We start from the raw sequence: 18,203 nt of genomic DNA, 5'->3' as shown, positions 1-18,203 counted from the left end.
ATTGCACTTAAAATTGACCCATCATAAAATTTCTTGTTAGTCAATAGGTTTCTCTTGTAAGGTGTATCCAGTCCACGGATCATCCATTACTTGTGGGATATTCTCCTTCCAAACAGGAAGTTGCAAGAGGATCACCCACAGCAGAGCTGCTATATAGCTCCTCCCCTAACTGCCATATCCTGTCATTCTCTTGCAACTCTCAACAAGCATGGAGGTAGTAAGAGAGAAGTGGTAAAACGTAGTTGGTTTTTTTCTTCAATCAAAAGTTTGTTGTTTTTAACCCCTTAATGACCACAATGTACCCTGTATTTCACTGGTCGTTAAGGGTTTTTGCAGGACATAATAGCACAAGTCTAGCAAGAACACGCTATTAATGCCCTCCCTCCAGCATGTTTTGTGGAATAGAGCAGTCGCAACGCTGGTGGCAAGACCGCACTATAAAATAATCAAGTCCCAAAAAAAGGCCAGCGACATACAGGGTACATCGCTGGTCCTTAAGGGGTTAAATGGTACCGGAGTTGTACTATTTTGTCCCAGGCAGAAAATAGAAGAAGAATCTGCCTGTGATTTCTATGATCTTAGCAGGTTGTAACTAAGATCCATTGCTGTTCTCACACATGACTGAAGAGAGAGGTAACTTCAGCGGGGGAATGGCGTGCAGGTTATCCTGCTATGAGGTATGTGCAGATAAAAAAATTTCTAGAAGATGTGAATGCTAGAAAATGCTGCTGATACCAAATTTATGTAAGGTAAGCCTGAATACAGTGATTTAATAGCGACTGGTATCATGCTTACTTTCTGAGGTAATACTCTTATAGATTTACAATATAAAACATTTGCTGGCATGTTTAAACATTTTTATATATACTTTGGTGATAAAACTTTATTGGGGCCTAGTTTTTTTCCACATGGCTGGCTTAAATTTGCCTAGAAACAGTTTCCTGAGGCTTTCCACTGTTTTAATATGAGTGAGAGGGGCCTAATTTAGTGCTTTATTGCGCAGTAACTTTTACAGACTGAGACATCCAGCTTCCTCCAGGAGTCCCCTGAATGCTATAGGACCTCTCTTAAAGGGACAGTCTACACCAGAATTTTAATTGTTTTAAAAGATAGATAATCCCTTTATTACCCATTCCCCAGTTTTGCATAACCAACAGTTATATTAATATACTTTTAACCTCTGTGATTATCTTGTATCTAAGCTTCTGCAAACTGCCCCTTTTTTCAGTTCTTTTGACAGACTTGCAGTCTAGCTAATCAGTGCCTGCTCCCAGATAACTTCTCGTGCACGAGCACAGTGTTATCTATATGAAATACGTGAACTAACACCCTCTAGTGGTGAAAAACTGTTAAAATGCAATCTGAAAGAGGTGGGCTTCAAGGTCTAAGAAATTAGCATATGAACCTCCTAGGTTAAGCTTTCAACTAAGAATACCAAGAGAACAAAGCAAAATTGGTGATAAAAGTAAATTGGAAAATTGTTTAAAATTGCATGCTCTATCTGAATCATGAAAGTTTATTTTGGCCTAGACTGTCCCTTTAAGGGCTCTTAGGCTTTCCAAAATCGTTTGTTGGGGAAGGTAGGCCCACAGCAAGGCTGTGGCAGTTTGGTGTGACTGTTAAAAAACGTCTATCGTTTTTTTTATTCGTTTTTTGAACTAAGGGTTTAATCATCCATTTGCAAGTGGGTGCAATGCTCTGTTAGCTTATTATACACACTGTAAAAATTTCGTTTGATTTACTGCTTTTTTTCACTGTTTTTCAAATTCTGACAAAAATTGTTTCTCTTAAAGGCACAGTACCGTTTTTATTTTTTGCTTGTTAACTTGATTTAAAGTGTTTTCCAAGCTTGCTGGTCTCATTGCTAGTCTGTTTAAACATGTCTGACATAGAGGAAACTCCTTGTTCATTATGTTTAGAAGCCATGGTGGAACCCCCTCTTAGAATGTGTACCAAATGTACTGATTTCACTTTAAGTAATAAAGATCATATTCTGTCTTTAAAAAATTTATCACCAGAGGAATCTGACAAGGGGGAAGTTATGCCGACTAACTCGCCCCACGTGTCAGACCCTTTGACTCCCGCTCAAGGGACTCACGCTCTAATGGCGCCAAGTACATCTAGTGCGCCCATAGCGTTTACTTAACAAGACATGGCGGCGGTCATGGATAATACCCTGTCAGCGGTATTATCCAGACTACCTGGGTTTAGAGGAAAGCGAGACAGCTCTGGAGTTAGAAGAAATACAGAGCACACTGCCGCTTTAAGAGCTATGTCTGATACTCCCTCACAATATACAGAAGCTGAGGAAGGAGAGCTTCTTTCTGTGGGTGATGCTTCTGACTCAGGGAAAAAGATTCAACCTGATTCTTATATGTCTACATTTAAATTTAAGCTTGAACACCTCCTCGTGTTGCTCAGGGAGGTTTTAGCTGCTCTGAATGACTGTGATACAATTGCAGTGCCAGAAAAATTGTGTAGATTGGACAAATACTATGCAGTGCCGGTGTGCACTGATGTTTTTCCAATACCTAAAAGGTTTACAGAAATTATTACTAAGGAATGGGATAGAGCAGGTGTGCCGTTCTCTCCCCCTCCTATTTTTAAGAAAATGTTTCCAATAGATACCACTACACGGGACTTATGGCAGACAGTCCCTAAGGTGGAGGGAGCAGTTTCTACACTAGCTAAGCGTACTACTTTCCCTGTCGAGGACAGTTGTGCTTTCTCAGATCCAATGGATAAAAAGTTAGAGGGTTACCTTAAGAAAATGTTTATTCAACAAGGTTTTATTCTACAGCCCCTTGCATGCATTGCCCCAGTCACTGTTACTGCGGCTTTCTGGTTTGAGTCTCTGGAAGAGGCTTTACAGGTAGAGACCCCATTGGATGACATACTTGACAAGCTTAGAGCACTTAAGCTTGCCAATTCTTTTGTTTCTGATGCCATTGTTCATTTGACTAAGCTAACAGCTAAGAATTCTGGTTTTGCTATTCAAGTGCGCAGGGCGCTATGGCTTAAATCATGGTCAGCTGACGTTACTTCAAAGTCTAAGCTGCTTAACATTCCCTTCAAGGGGAAAACCCTATTCGGGCCTGGTTTGAAGTAGATCATTTGTGATATCACTGGAGGAAAAGGTCATGCCCTTCCTCAGGATAGGTCCAAATCAAGGGCCAAACAGAATAATTTTCGTGCCTTTCGAAACTTCAAGGCGAGTACGGCATCAACTTCCTCTAATGCAAAACAAGAGGGAACTTTTGCCCAGTCCAAGTCGGTCTGGAGACCTAACCAGACCTGGAACAAAGGTAAGCAGGCCAAAAAGCCTGCTGCTGCCCCTAAGACAGCATGAAGTATCAGCCCCCTATCCGGTAACGGATCTAGTAGGGGGCAGACTTTCGCTCTTCCCCCAGGCTTGGGCAAGAGATGTCCAGGATCCCTGGGCATTGGAAATTGTATCCCAGGGATATCTTCTGGAATTCAAAGCTTCTCCTCCAAAAGGGAGATTTCACCTTTCACAGTTATCTGCAAACCAGATAAAGAGAGAGGCATTCTTACACTGTGTTCAAGACCTCCTAGTTATGGGAGTGATCCATCCTGTTCCAAGGGAGGAACAAGAACAGGGATTTTACTCAAATCTGTTTGTGGTTCCCAAAAAAGAGGGAACCTTCAGACCAATTTTAGATCTCAAGATTTTAAACAAATTCCTCAGAGTTCCATCATTCAAGATGGAGACTATTCGTACCATCCTACCTATGATACAGGAGGGTCAATACATGACTACAGTGGATTTAAAGGATGCTTATCTTCACATTCCGATACACAAAGATCATCATCGGTTTCTCAGGTTTGCCTTCCTGAACAGGCATTACCAGTTTGTAGCTCTTCCCTTTGGGTTAGCTACAGCCCCAAGAATCTTTACAAAGGTTCTGGGGTCACTTCTGGCGGTCCTAAGACTGCGGGGCATAGCAGTGGCCCCTTATTTAGACGACATTCTGATACAGGCGTCAAATTTCCAAATTGCCAAGTCTCATACGGACATAGTTCTGGCATTTCTGAGGTTGCATGGGTGGAAGGTGAACGAGGAAAAGAGTTCTCTATCCCCTCTCACAAGAGTCTCCTTTTTGGGGACTCTAATAGATTCTGTAGAAATGAGGATTTGCCTGACAGAGTCCAGGTTATCAAAAGTTCTAAATTCCTGCCGTGTTCTTTATTACACTTCTCGCCCTTCGGTGGCTCAGTGTATGGAAGTAATCGGCTTAATGGTAGCGGCAATGGACATAGTGCCGTTTTTCACGTCTACATCTCAGACCGCTGCAACTATGCATGCTCAGTCAGTGGAATGGGGATTACACAGATTTGTCCCCTCTACTAAATCTGGATCAAGAGACCAGGGATTCTCTTCTCTGGTGGCTATCTCGGGTCCATCTGTCTAAGGGAATGACCTTTCGCAGGCCAGATTGGACAATTGTAACGACAGATGCCAGCTTTCTAGGCTGGGGGCAGTCTGGAACTCCCTGAAGGCTCAGGGATCGTGGACTCAGGAGGAGACACTCCTTCCAATAAACATTCTAGAACTAAGAGTGATATTCAATGCTCTTCAGGCTTGGCCTCAGCTAGCGACAATGAGGTTCATCAGATTTCAGTCGGACAACATCACGACTGTGGCTTACATCAACCATCAAGGGGGAACAAGGAGTTCCCTAGCGATGTTAGAAGTCTCAAAGATAATTAGCTGGGCAGAGATTCACTCTTGCCACCTATCAGCTATCCATATCCCAGGTGTAGAGAACTGGAAGGCGGATTTTCTTAGTCAACAGACTTTTCATCCGAGGGAGTGGGAGCTCCATCCGGAGGTGTTTGATTCATCATTGGGGCAAACCAGAACTGGATCTCATGGCGTCTCGCCAGAACGCCAAGCTTCCTTGTTACGGATCCAGGTCCAGGGATCCCAAGGCAACGCTGATAGATGCTCTAGCAGCGCCTTGGTCCTTCAACCTGGCTTATGTGTTTCCACCGTTTCCTCTGCTCCCTCGTCTGATTGCCAAAATCAAGCAGGAGAGAGCATCGGTGATCCTGATAGTGCATGCGTGGCCACGCAGGACTTGGTATGCAGATCTGGTGGACATGTCATCCTTTCCACCATGGACTCTGCCGCTGAGACAGGACCTTCTACTTCAAGGTCCTTTCAACCATCCAAATCTAATTTCTCTGAGGCTGACTACCTGGAGATTGAACGCTTGATTTTATCAAAGCGTGGTTTCTCAGAGTCAGTCATTGATACCTTAATTCAGGCACGAAAGCCTGTCACAAGGAAAATCTATCATAAGATATGGCGTAAATATCTTTATTGGTGTGAATCCAAGGGCTACTCATGGAGTAAGGTCAGGATTCCCAGGATATTATCTTTTCTCCAAGAAGGATTGGAGAAAGGATTGTCAGCTAGTTCCTTAAAGGGACAGATTTCTGCGCTGTCTATTCTTTTGCACAAGCGTCTGGCGGATGTTCCAGACGTTCAGGCATTTTGTCAGGCTTTAGTTAGGATTAAGCCTGTGTTTAAACCTGTTTCTCCACCTTGGAGCTTAAATTTGGTTCTTAAAGTTCTTCAGGGGGTTCCGTTTGAACCTCTTCATTCCATAGATATCAAACTTTTATCTTGGAAAGTTCTTTTTTTGGTAGCTATTTCCTCGGCTCGTAGAGTTTCCGAGTTATCTGCCTTACAATGTGATTCTGATCTTCCATGCAGATAAGGTAGTTCTGCGTACCAAACCTGGGTTTTTACTTAAGGTGGTATCTAATAAGAATATCAATCAGGAGATTGTTGTTCCATCATTGTGTCCTAATCCTTCTTCAAAGAAGGAACGTCTATTACACAATCTTGACGTGGTTCGTGCTTTAAAGTATTATTTACAAGCTACTAAACATTTTCGTCAAACATCTGCTTTGTTTGTTGTCTACTCTGGACAGAGGAGAGGCCAAAAGGCTTCGGCAACCTCTCTTTCGTTTTGGCTAAGAATTATTAACATACAAGTTTTGGCTAAGAAGCATAATCCGCTTAGCTTATGAGACTGCTGGCCAGCAGCCTCCTGAAAGGATTACAGCTCATTCTACTAGAGCTGTGGCTTCCACATGGGCCTTTAAAAATGAGGCTTCTGTTGAACAGATTTGCAAGGCGGCGACTTGGTCTTCGCTTCATACCTTTTCAAAATTCTATAAATTTGATACTTTTGCTTCTTCGGAGGATATTTTTGGGAGAAAGGTTTTACAGGCAGTGGTACCTTCCGTTTAAGTACCTGCCTTGTCCCTCCCTTCATCAGTGTACTTTAGCTTTGGTATTGGTATCCCACAAGTAATGGATGATCCGTGGACTGGATACACCTTACAAGAGAAAACATAATTTATGCTTACCTGATAAATTTATTTCTCTTGTGGTGTATCCAGTCCGCGGCCCGCCCTGTCATTTTAAGGCAGGTATTTTTTAATTTTAAACTACAGTCACCACTGCACCCTATGGTTTCTCCTTTCTCTGCTTGTTTTCGGTCGAATGACTGGATATGGCAGTTAGGGGAGGAGCTATATAGCAGCTCTGCTGTGGGTGATCCTCTTGCAACTTCCTTTTGGGAAGGAGAATATCCCACAAATAATGGATGATCCGTGGACTGGATACACCACAAGAGAGATAAATTTATCAGGTAAGCATAAATTATGTTTTTTCAAAGGTTGTATTCATGGCCTTCTCTAGATATTCAAAATTTTGTTAACAAAACAGCAAGCTGTAAAGGGACACTGAACCCAATTTTTTTTTTTCGTGATTCAGATAATGCATACAATTTTAAAGGGCCAGTAAACCTAGCAAATAATGTCATATAATTCTGCAGATAGTCCAGAATTATATAACATTAGCTTAGTGCCAGGTTTCTAAATCAAATTGTTAGATAGATATTTAGCAAAGAAAACAGAACGCCGCTCCTAGCTCTACTGAGCGGGTCTGTTTTCTTCTGCTAAGTGTGTCGCGGGCACGCTGTCTAGTCACAGCTCGCGCTATTAAAATCAGTGTAGCCTGCTCTGGTCTGGTAGCAGGAGCGAGCTACATTGAGTTTAATAGCGCGTCTGGGCCGGCTGTGATTAGATATCGTGCCCAGATGCGCTTAGGAGAAGAAAACAAACCCGCTCAGTAGAGCCAGGAGCGGCGTTCTGTTGTTTAGATGCCGGCCCATTTTTGGTGAACAACCTGGGTTGTTCTTGCTGATTTGTGGATAAATTCACCCACAGTAAACAAGTGCTGTCCAGTGTCTAAACCAAAAATTGTCTGGCCTTAGCTTAGATGCCTTCTTTTTCAAATAAAGATAGCAAGAGAATAAAGAAAATTTGATAATAGGAGTAAATTAGAAAGTTGCTTAAAATTGCATGCTCTATCTGAATCACGAAAGAAAAAAATTGGGTTCAGTGTCCCTTTAATGCATTGTTGTCCTTTTTGAAGAGGATGTCACTGTGTTATCTGTGAGTGGCGCTATTTCCTTGTTCTCAAGTGAATAGAAAGAAATGATCATCCCGAGTATCCCTGCACCATTTTGTCATGACCTTATCACATGGTGATAGTTGGTGCTACAGGTAATGTTTAGGTGCCCTGAGACAGATACATTTTCTATTTGCTTGTGGTGCAGAGGCAACCTCTTATGTTGCATGCCTTTATAGGTTGAAGGAGCTCATCACATGCAACACAGCCACCAACCCCGTCTTTCAAAAAAGAGATTACTTGTCACCCTAGGATACAGGGGGGTCACCTCCCCCACTGGTCACCATTGATATTTTCTATGGAAGGTTAGGGGGCTGTTATGAAGCCACTGTCTTTCCCGCTTTATTTTGAATTATTAATGATGAACCTCCCTTGTAACTCACTTTCTTTATAATTATAATTTCTTTTTAATGGTAATGAGAGTCCATGAGTCCTTACTCTTGGGAATTACATCACCAGGCCACCAGGAGGAGTCAAATCCCCCTCTAACAGAGCTCTAAATATCCCTCCTACTTCCTATTCCTTCCCAGTAGTTCTTTGCCTTGTCAAGGAGCAGCGGCATTCTGGTGTGATTCCTTATCTCATCTAGTGTGTAAGGAATCTTCCTTGGAGGAAATTCAGGCATTAAAGACTGCAAATTCCTTCATGTGTGACACAATCATACAGATTGTTCATATCAATGCCAAAAATACTGCATTGGTGGTACTTGCCAGAAGGGCTCTTTGGCTTAGGTCGTGGTCAGCTGATATGGTTTCAAAGTCTAGACGCCTGACTCTGGCCTTTAAGGGTAAGACCCTTTTTGGTCCAGGTTTGGATTCTATTATTTCCACTGTCACAGGGGGAAAGGGAGCTTTTTTTGCCCCAGGATAAGAAGTCCAGACCAAAGGGTAAACCCCTAGGGGTACGTTCGTCAGAACAAGAATCAACGATCTTTGTCTTCTCAGAAGAATGAGTTACCCAAGGCTACTTGGAGACTAAATCCTGTCTGGAGCATATCAAAGCAGACAAAGAAGTCTTCCTCTGATTCTAAAACCCCATGAAAGTGCGGCCCCCGATCCAGATTATGTTTCGGTTGGGGGCAAACTAAGTCAGGAGGTGGGGGCTCATTCCTTTCAGGTCCCCTGGGTACTGGAGATTGTATCCAAGTTGTACAAAATAGGATTCAAATCTCACAGAAGGCAAGAAAAAAGAATGGCTTTTCTTCAGTGTGTAAAAAATACTTACATGGGGGTTATTGTCCCAGTCCCTCTATTTATTGTCACGAAGGAGGAGGGGACTTTCAGATCAATCTTAGATCTAAAGCCATCAGGTCAATTCTTCCACTGGTCCTTAAGGGTCAGTTTAAGTTTACAATAGATTTGAAGGATGTGTATTTATCAGTAGCATCATCAGTTCTTAAAGTTTGCCTTCCTGGAAAGGCACTATTAATTCACGTCTCTGCCTTTTGGCTTAGCTACGGCTCCCAGGATCATTACCAAGGTGTTGGTAACTCTTTTTTCCGTGATTCGTCCCAAGGGGTAGCAGTTTTCACCTTACTTGGATGATATCTTGGTTCAGGCACCATTTTTACCTTTAGCAATTTCTCATACAGAGAAGTTACTTTGGTTTCTTCGCAAGCATGGCTGGATGGTCAACATAGCCAAGGGTTCTCTCGCACTTCAAATGAGTGTGTTTTTTTAGGAGTAATCATAGATTCGGTAGCTATAAAGCTCTTCCTTACAGTTCAACGCAAACTCAAACTGCAGTCAGCTTGTGGAAATCTTCAATATATTCCTTTTCCTTCAGTGGCACAATGCATGAAGGTAGTGGGTCTCATGGTGGCAGCTTTGGACACCATCCCATTCGCAAAGTTTCATCTGAGGCTTCTTCAACTGTGCATTCTCAGGCAGTGGAACGGAGACCATTCCAATCTATCTTTGTTTGTGACCTTGGGTCCTTTCACCAGACAATCTTTGTCTTGGCAGAGTTTCCCTCGCCCGGTATCTCTGGGCATGGGTTTCTACTGCCCATCATGGGAAATAATTACTACAGATGCCAGTCTGTCTATGTGGTCAGCTGAGAGAACAAGGAGTTTGGTCTCCTCAGGCAAAGTCATTGCCGATCAATGTCCTAGAACTCAATTTTCAATGCTTTACAAGCATGACCTCTACACTCTGTTCCTTTTCTTCATTTACAATCTTACAATGTTACAATGGTAGCATACATAAATCATCAGGAGGGAACGAGGAGTTTCCTAGCATTGAAAGAAGTATCTCACATTTTGTCTTGGGTGGAATTGCATCAGTCCACCATTTCAGCAATTCACATTCCAGGAGTGGAGAATTGGGAAGCGGATTATCTGAGCCGTCAGGCTCTTCATTCAGGGGAATGCTCTCTACATCAGGAAATTTTCTACATCGTTCTAAACAGGTGGGCCATTCCAGAAATAGATCTCATGTCATCCCGTCTAAATCACAAACTGCCAAGATACGGTTTGAGATCAAGGAATCCTCAGGTAGAGCTGATAGATGTGTTGACTGTTCCGCGGCGATATCATCTGGTTTACCTGTTTACTCTGATTGTGCTTCTTCCGTGAATAGTCGTGTGAATCAAACAGGAGAATGCTTTGGCAAATATCATAGCTCTGGCCTGGCCTTGCAGAACCTGGTATGTGGATCTGGTGTGAATGTCCAGTGCTCCTGCCTCAGGGCCCGGATCTACTACGTCAGGATCTCCAAGTTTGAATTTCAGAATAAATTTGTATTTTAGAATTCAGAATTTGGGGGTTTGTACGCAATACAATACAATATACTTATTTTAAATTTAAAAATATTTTATTGTAAATTTCAAAGTTAATCCAATTTTCCTCCCCCATTGCATATGACAGCCATCGGTCAATCAATGTATATACTTATATACTGTGCACTTTTGCACATGTCTTTATACACTAGGGATTTCCAGCACCTCACCAACACTTTTTTCATGTGCAAAAATGTGGATATCATCAGTGCACACTCCCCACAGTCTCTTCCAAAATAAAACAAATTCCACCAGCACAATTCATTTTCTGTAGTTTATTGGAACATATGAATTTCAGGCCAGAAGTGGCGATGTTTCGGGTTATGCACCCTTAATCATGCCATACCAATATACACTAAACCCGCCCGTATTTAAGTACACCTTATAACAAACAACAATAAAGGTTAATTCCAGACCAAACACCTTATACCAAAAAACACAATAACTTCGCCATTTCTGGCCTGAGATTCATATGTACCAATAAAATACAGAAATTCATTGTGCAATTTGTTTCACTTTTGCACATGCTCAGTAGGAGCTGGAGCCACACAAAATGTGTATATAAAAAGAATGTGCACATTTTGATAATGGAAAGTTGTATTAAAGCTTTATCTGAATCATGAAACTTTAATTCATTTAACCCAAGTTTCCAGCTCCAGTCCTACAACCCAATCATAGATTGTGGATCTCTCTGCTCGAGACAAGGTTAGATATTAAACACGTCTTGCTTTTGTGTAAAAAGTGTGTATTGTCCCACGCTCCATAGAAAGGGCAAAAAGCAAAATCTCTTACTTATGTTTTTAAATGCTGCACATTGCCTAAATCTGACATTTTGTTTGCAGACTTTGCAGGTTGCAGGATTTGCATGTTTGGCCTCTCATTGGAGTGTGGGACAACTTTTAAACACAAAAACATGAAATGTTTGGTGTCCTTTTTAAGATGGCTGCACTAGGTTAGTTTAAAGGGACAGTCAACACCAGAATTTTTGTTGTTTAAAAAGATAGATAATCACTTTATTACCCATTCCCCAGTTTTGCAAAACCAACACAGTTATAATAATATACTTTTTTACTTCTGTGACTAACTTGTATCTAAGCATCTTCTGACCGCCCCTAATCACATGACTTTTAGTTCTTATCTATAGACTTGCATTTTAGCCAATTAGTGCAGTGTCTGCCACTAGCCACGGGCGTGATTACAATGCTATCTATATGGCCTACATGAGCTTGCTCTCCCCTGCTGTGAAAAGTAAATAAAATAGAGGCGGCCTTCAAGGGCTTAGAAATGATCATATGTGCCTCCCTAGGTTTAGCTTTCAACTAGAATACCAAGAGAACAAAGCAAAATTGTTGATAAAAGTAAATTGGAAAGTTGTTTAAAATTACATGCCCTATTTGAAAAATGAAAGTTTTTTTTTGGACTTGACTGTCCCTTTAACTGTTGCTCAAGCAGAAAAAAATGAATGAAGCCTGCCTTGACTATAGCCTGTAAAGGACCAGTAAACACAGTAGATTTGCATAACAAATGCATGATAAAAAGACAATGCAGTAGCACTTTTTCTGTACTTTAAATGAATTGTAGATTTTTTTCTGACAAATTTCAAAGTTATGTATATTTCTACTCCCCCGTATCATGTGACAGCCATCAGCCAATCAAAAATGCATATAGATATATTCTGTGAATTCTTGCACATGCTCAGTAAGAGCTGTTGAGTCAAAAAGTGTAAATATAAAAAGACTGCACATTTTGTTAATTAAGTAAATTGGAAAGTTGTTTAAAATTGCTGCTTTATCTGAATTATGATAGTTAAAACTTGACTGTCCCTATAATGACTAGACTTAAGCATCCATGCATTAGACCACAGAGGTTCCAAAGAATGTATTGCAGTGTTCTAAATAAAGAATATCTTTTTTTTTTATTTGATTAGTGCAAAGAATGATTCTGCAAGCTGAAGAATTGATACTTGACAAACGTAAAGACATACGAAAGGTTAGTAATCATTCTTTTAAAACTTACTTAAAGACTGATTATTCAGTGACATGATAGCAGAACTCCCACTGCATTACTGGGGGAGAGTGACGCACCTTACAGGCATAATACATAAAACGTGTTCTTCCCTCAGTACAGGAACATATTTAACACATTTTAAAATCCACTCTTTTTAGAAGCAAAAATAAATAAATACTAAACTTTATTGTTCCTTGAATAAGCTATATCCTGGATTTTTGCGGCATATATTAGTGTCTGGTATGCACAGGAGGACTACATACACACGTATTTCTAGGAATCTAAAACAGGAGCATCTGTTTTATAAAAGGTAGTTGCATAGTGAGGCTTTCTTATGTTTTTCAGACTTCAATACGTCAGATGAACCAAACACGATTTTATATTGAAGAAAACACAAAGCCTGATATAAAAATACAAATTTTGATTGGCGGACTGACACCCCTGCTCTCTGCTGCAGAATACACTAATATCTTAAAAGACAACTTAGACATAAAAGGTGAGTGAATTATCCCCATTAGCAGTGCAACATCATTATATGCTTTCAAATGGAGATCTGTGAGTATTGATCTCCTTTAAAGGCATTTTATTTTTTTCTCTATGGTTAGTGACCTCAATTACATCAACAGATTTTAAATGTGATGCTGTGTATAATGAGACCAATTTGTTCTCATGCGTTTGTCCTCCTTAGACACAATATTTACTGAACTTAATGTTGCCATTTTTCTCACTTCTTGTTTTTGTTTTTCCTCAGATAACATGGTGTCTGTTATTCCAACGTACTCCCCGCAAGGTAAAACATATTGCGTTATTCATGTGTGTTACACGTGTGTTTTTTTTAATACTAAATATTATCTTCATGAGATCGCCACATCTATGTTTAAAAGAAATATCTAATCATAAACATTGGCTAGTTAATAGATTATAGCTCTACTATGTGGTTTCGCTGTTTTCTGCATTTACAAAAATCAATTTCTGGAGTATAATATTCTTTAGCAGGTATAATATAAATAAAAATGGCTCAGTAATGTTGGCTTCCTTAATATATCTATAAAAAAAATCCTCACTTGTAGTTTATATTGCTATACCCCACAATAGTACTAACATAAATAACATAGAATTGAGCAGGTTGTGTATGCTGCTGATTATTATTACCTTATATATGAAATTATTAAAACTTTAGAAAAAAAAACTACCTAAAATGTAATTGATAACGGGCATATTTTTTGGATAGAATGATGAAATAATGACCGTAACATTTGTGGGCTGTGTATGAATTAAATGGACATTAAATTATTGGTGCAGCGTGATCCTTTAATGGCTTCATAGTTGTGAAATACAAATGCAACTTTGGGGCGAGCCCTCCCTCTAACACCTCCTACAAAGCCTCTTTACCAATTACGTGACACAGGGTGTTGAGCCAGGCATTTGATACTGGACGGTACTTTTGGTAACATGGCAGGCGGATTGGGGGTCAATCTTCTCATAAGGATGGCCAAAATCTGCTGGCTCCTAGATTTTGAACATATTTGTCGAGCCCTGCTGTAGCATACAGTATATACTTCAACCTTTCTGGGGTTTGTAAATAGCACGGCTTGCAGAGGTAAATTACAGAAAAATTGGGTGAAATAAATATTGAATGCCGGTTGAGTTTTGTAGGGATTCATTTTGTAGGGATTTAGCTTTCAATTAAGAGATTCTGGACATCATTGTTTTTTAACTTATTATAATTTGTTCGTATTAAAGCTTGCCTCCTTTTTCTTTAAGGTTTGCTCTAAATGATCTTTTGTGCTTCTGCTAGGATGTACCCCGTTTTTTTCCCACCTCCATTTTAATGCTTTTATTTTAAGGAGATTGTACAGCCAATCAGAAGCTGTAACAACTGCCCCATAGACTTTAGCTAGAGCGCACTCACTGTGGCTGTATGTAAACAAGCACCCGAGCTGGTGCAGATAAGGTTGTTTTGGGAAAAAAGAAAAAATGAAAAGAAAAAGGGGGCAAGATTTAAAGGGATATGAAACTCAATAATTATAGTTAATTATTCAGATATAGCATGCAATTTTAAGAATTGTTTCAGTTCACTTATTTACTTAGGCCTAGATTTGGAGTTTGGCGTTAGCCGTGAAAACCAGCGTTAGAGGCTCCTAACGCTGGTTTTAGGCTAACTCTGGTATTTGGAGTCACTCAAAAAAGGGTCTAACGCTCACTTTCCAGCCGCGACTTTTCCATACCGCAGATCCCCTTACGTAAATTGCGTATCCTATCTTTTCAATGGGATTTTTCTAACTCCGGTATTTAGAGTCATGGCTGAAGTGAGCGTTAGAACTCTAACGACAAAACTCCAGCCGCAGGAAAAAAGTCAGTAGTTAAGAGCTTTCTGGGCTAACGCCGGTTCATAAAGCTCTTAACTACTGTACTATAAAGTACACTAACACCCATAAACTACCTATGTACCCCTAAACCGAGGTCCCCCCACATCGCCGACACTCGATTAAATTTTTTTAACCCCTAATCTGCCGACCGCCAACTACGTTATCCTTATGTACCCCTAATCTGCTGCCCCTAACACCGCCGACCCCAATATTATATTTAGTAACCCCTAACCTGCCCCCCACAACATCGCCGCCAGCTACCTACACTTTTTAACCCCTAATCTGCCGACCGCAAAGCGCCGCCACCTACGTTATCCTTATGTACCCCTAATCTGCTGCCCCTAACACCGCCGACCCCTATATTATATTTATTAACCCCTAATCTGCCCTCCACAACGTCGCCTCCACCTGCCTACACTTATTAACCCCTAATCTGCCGACCGGACCGCACAGCTATTATAATAAAGTTATTAACCCCTAATCCGCCTCACTAACCCTATAATAAATAGTATTAACCCCTAATCTGCCCTCCCTAACATCGCCGACACCTAACTTCAATTATTAACCCCTAATCTGCCGACCGGAGCTCACCGCTATTCTAATAAATGTATTAACCCCTAATGCTAAGTCTAACCCTAACACTAACACCCCCCTAAATTAAATATAATTTACATCTAACGAAATTAATTAACTCTTATTAAATAAATTATTCCTATTTAAAGCTAAATACTTACCTGTAAAATAAATCCTAATATAGCTACAATATAAATTATAATTACATTGTAGCTATTTTAGGATTAATATTTATTTTACAGGCAACTTTGTAATTATTTTAACCAGGTACAAAAGCTATTAAATAGTTAAGAACTATTTAATAGTTACCTAGTTAAAATAATTACAAAATTACCTGTAAAATAAATCCTAACCTAAGTTACAATTAAACCTAACACTATACTATCATTAAATTAATTAAATAAAATACCTACAATTACCTACAATTAAACCTAACACTACACTATCAATACATTAATTAAATACAAAACCTACAAATAACTACAATGAAATAAACTAACTAAAGTACAAAAAATAAAAAAGAACTAAGTTACAAAAAATAAAAAAAATCTACAAACATAAGAAAAATATTACAACAATTTTAAACTAATTACACTTACTCTAAGCCCCCTAATAAAACAACAAAGCCCCCCAAAATAAAAAATGCCCTACCCTATTCTAAATTACTAAAGTTAAAAGCTCTTTTACCTTACCAGCCCTGAACAGGGCCCTTTGCGGGGCATGCCCCAAGAAGTTCAGCTCTTTTGCCTGTAAAAAAAACATACAATACCCCCCCAACATTACAACCCACCACCCACATACCCCTAATCTAACCCAAACCCCCCTTAAATAAACCTAACACTAAGCCCCTGAAGATCTTCCTACCTTGTCTTCACCATCCAGGTATCACCGATCGGTCCTGAAGAGCTCCTCCGATGTCCTGATCCAAGCCCAAGCGGGGGGCTGAAGATGTCCATGATCCGGTAGAAGTCTTCATCCAAGCGGGGCAGAAGAGGTCTTCCATCCGATTGAAGTCTTCATCCAGGCGGCATTTTCTATCGACATCCATCTGGAACGCAGCGGCAGCATCCTGAAGACCTCCGACGCGGAACATCCATCCTGGCCGACGACTGAACGACGAATGACGGTTCCTTTAAATGACGTCATCCAAGATGGCGTCCCTCGAATTCCGATTGGCTGATAGGATTCTATCAGCCAATCGGAATTAAGGTAGGAATATTCTGATTGGCTGATGGAATCGGCCAATCAGATTTAGCTTGCATTCTATTGGCTGATCGGAACAGCCAATAGAATGCGAGCTCAATCTGATTGGCTGATTGGATCAGCCAATCGGATTGAACTTGATTCTGATTGGCTGATTCCATCAGCCAATCAGAATATTCCTACCTTAATTCCGATTGGCTGATAGAATCCTATCAGCCAATCGGAATTCGAGGGACGCCATCTTGGATGACGTCATTTAAAGGAACCGCCATTCGTCGTTCAGTCGTCGGCCAGGATGGATGTTCCGCGTCGGAGGTCTTCAGGATGCTGCCGCTCCGTTCCAGATGGATGTCGATAGAAGATGCCGCCTGGATGAAGACTTCAATCGGATGGAAGACCTCTTCTGCCCCGCTTGGATGAAGACATCTACCGGATCATGGACACCTTCAACCCCCCGCTTGGGCTTGGATCAGGACATCGGAGGAGCTCTTCAGGACCGATCGGTGAACCTGGTATGGTGAAGATAAGGTAGAAAGATCTTCAGGGGCTTAGTATTAGGTTTATTTAAGGGGGGTTTGGGTTAGATTAGGGGTATGTGGGTGGTGGGTTGTAATGTTGGGGGGGGGGTATTGTATGTTTTTTTTACAGGCAAAAGAGCTGAACTTCTTGGGGCATGACCCGCAAAGGGCCCTGTTCAGGGCTGGTAAGGTAAAAGAGCTTTTAACTTTAGTAATTTAGAATAGGGTAGGGCATTTTTTATTTTGGGGGGCTTTGTTGTTTTATTAGGGGGCTTAGAGTAGGTGTAATTAGTTTACAATTGTTGTAATATTTTTCTTATGTTTGTAGATATTTTTTTATTTTTTGTAACTTAGTTCTTTTTTATTTTTTGTACTTTAGTTAGTTTATTTCATTGTAGTTATTTGTAGATATTGTATTTAATTAATGTATTGATAGTGTAGTGTTAGGTTTAATTGTAGGTATTTTATTTAATTAATTTAATGATAGTATAGTGTTAGGTTTAATTGTAACTTAGGTTAGGATTTATTTGACAGGTAATTTTGTAATTATTTTAACTAGGTAACTATTAAATAGTTCTTAACTATTTAATAGCTATTGTACCTGGTTAAAATAATTACAAAGTTGCCTGTAAAATAAATATTAATCCTAAAATAGCTACAATGTAATTATAATTTATATTGTAGCTATATTAGGATTTATTTTACAGGTAAGTATTTAGCTTTAAATAGGAATAATTTATTTAATAAGAGTTAATTAATTTCGTTAGATGTAAATTATATTTAACTTAGGGGGGTTTTAGTGTTAGGGTTAGACTTAGCTTTAGGGGTTAATACATTTATTAGAATAGCGGTGAGCTCCGGTCGGCAGATTAGGGGTTAATAATTGAAGTTAGGTGTCGGCGATGTTAGGGAGGGCAGATTAGGGGTTAATACTATTTATTATAGGGTTAGTGAGGCGGATTAGGGGTTAATAACTTTATTATAGTAGCGCTCAGGTCCGCTCGGCAGATTAGGGTTTAATAAGTGTAGGCAGGTGGAGGCGACGTTGTGGGGGGAAGATTAGGGGTTAATAAATATAATATAGGGGTCGGCGATGTTAGGGCAGCAGATTAGGGGTACATAGGGATAATGTAAGTAGCGACGGTGTCCGGAGCGGTAGATTAGGGGTTAATAATAATATGCAGGGGTCAGCGATAGCGGGGGCGGCAGAATAGGGGTTAATAAGTGTAAGGTTAGGGGTGT

General features: G+C 40.3%; 1 protein-coding gene across 1 annotated transcript in view; it reads left to right on the top strand.

The window, feature by feature from the left end:
- The window catches only part of DGKQ (diacylglycerol kinase theta), a 539,130-nt gene that overhangs the window by 377,585 nt on the left and 143,342 nt on the right, over positions 1-18,203 (top strand). Inside the window, exons 12-14 of the mRNA XM_053702740.1 lie at positions 12,219-12,280; positions 12,644-12,794; positions 13,050-13,088. Coding sequence (XP_053558715.1) covers positions 12,219-12,280; positions 12,644-12,794; positions 13,050-13,088 — 252 coding nt within the window. The remainder of the gene's footprint in view (positions 1-12,218; positions 12,281-12,643; positions 12,795-13,049; positions 13,089-18,203) is intronic.

This window comes from Bombina bombina, chromosome 2, assembly GCF_027579735.1.
Source record: "Bombina bombina isolate aBomBom1 chromosome 2, aBomBom1.pri, whole genome shotgun sequence".
NCBI lineage: Eukaryota > Metazoa > Chordata > Amphibia > Anura > Bombinatoridae > Bombina > Bombina bombina.
The sequence above is the reverse complement of the archived record's forward strand: the minus strand, read 5'-3'. Positions and strand labels throughout refer to the sequence as shown.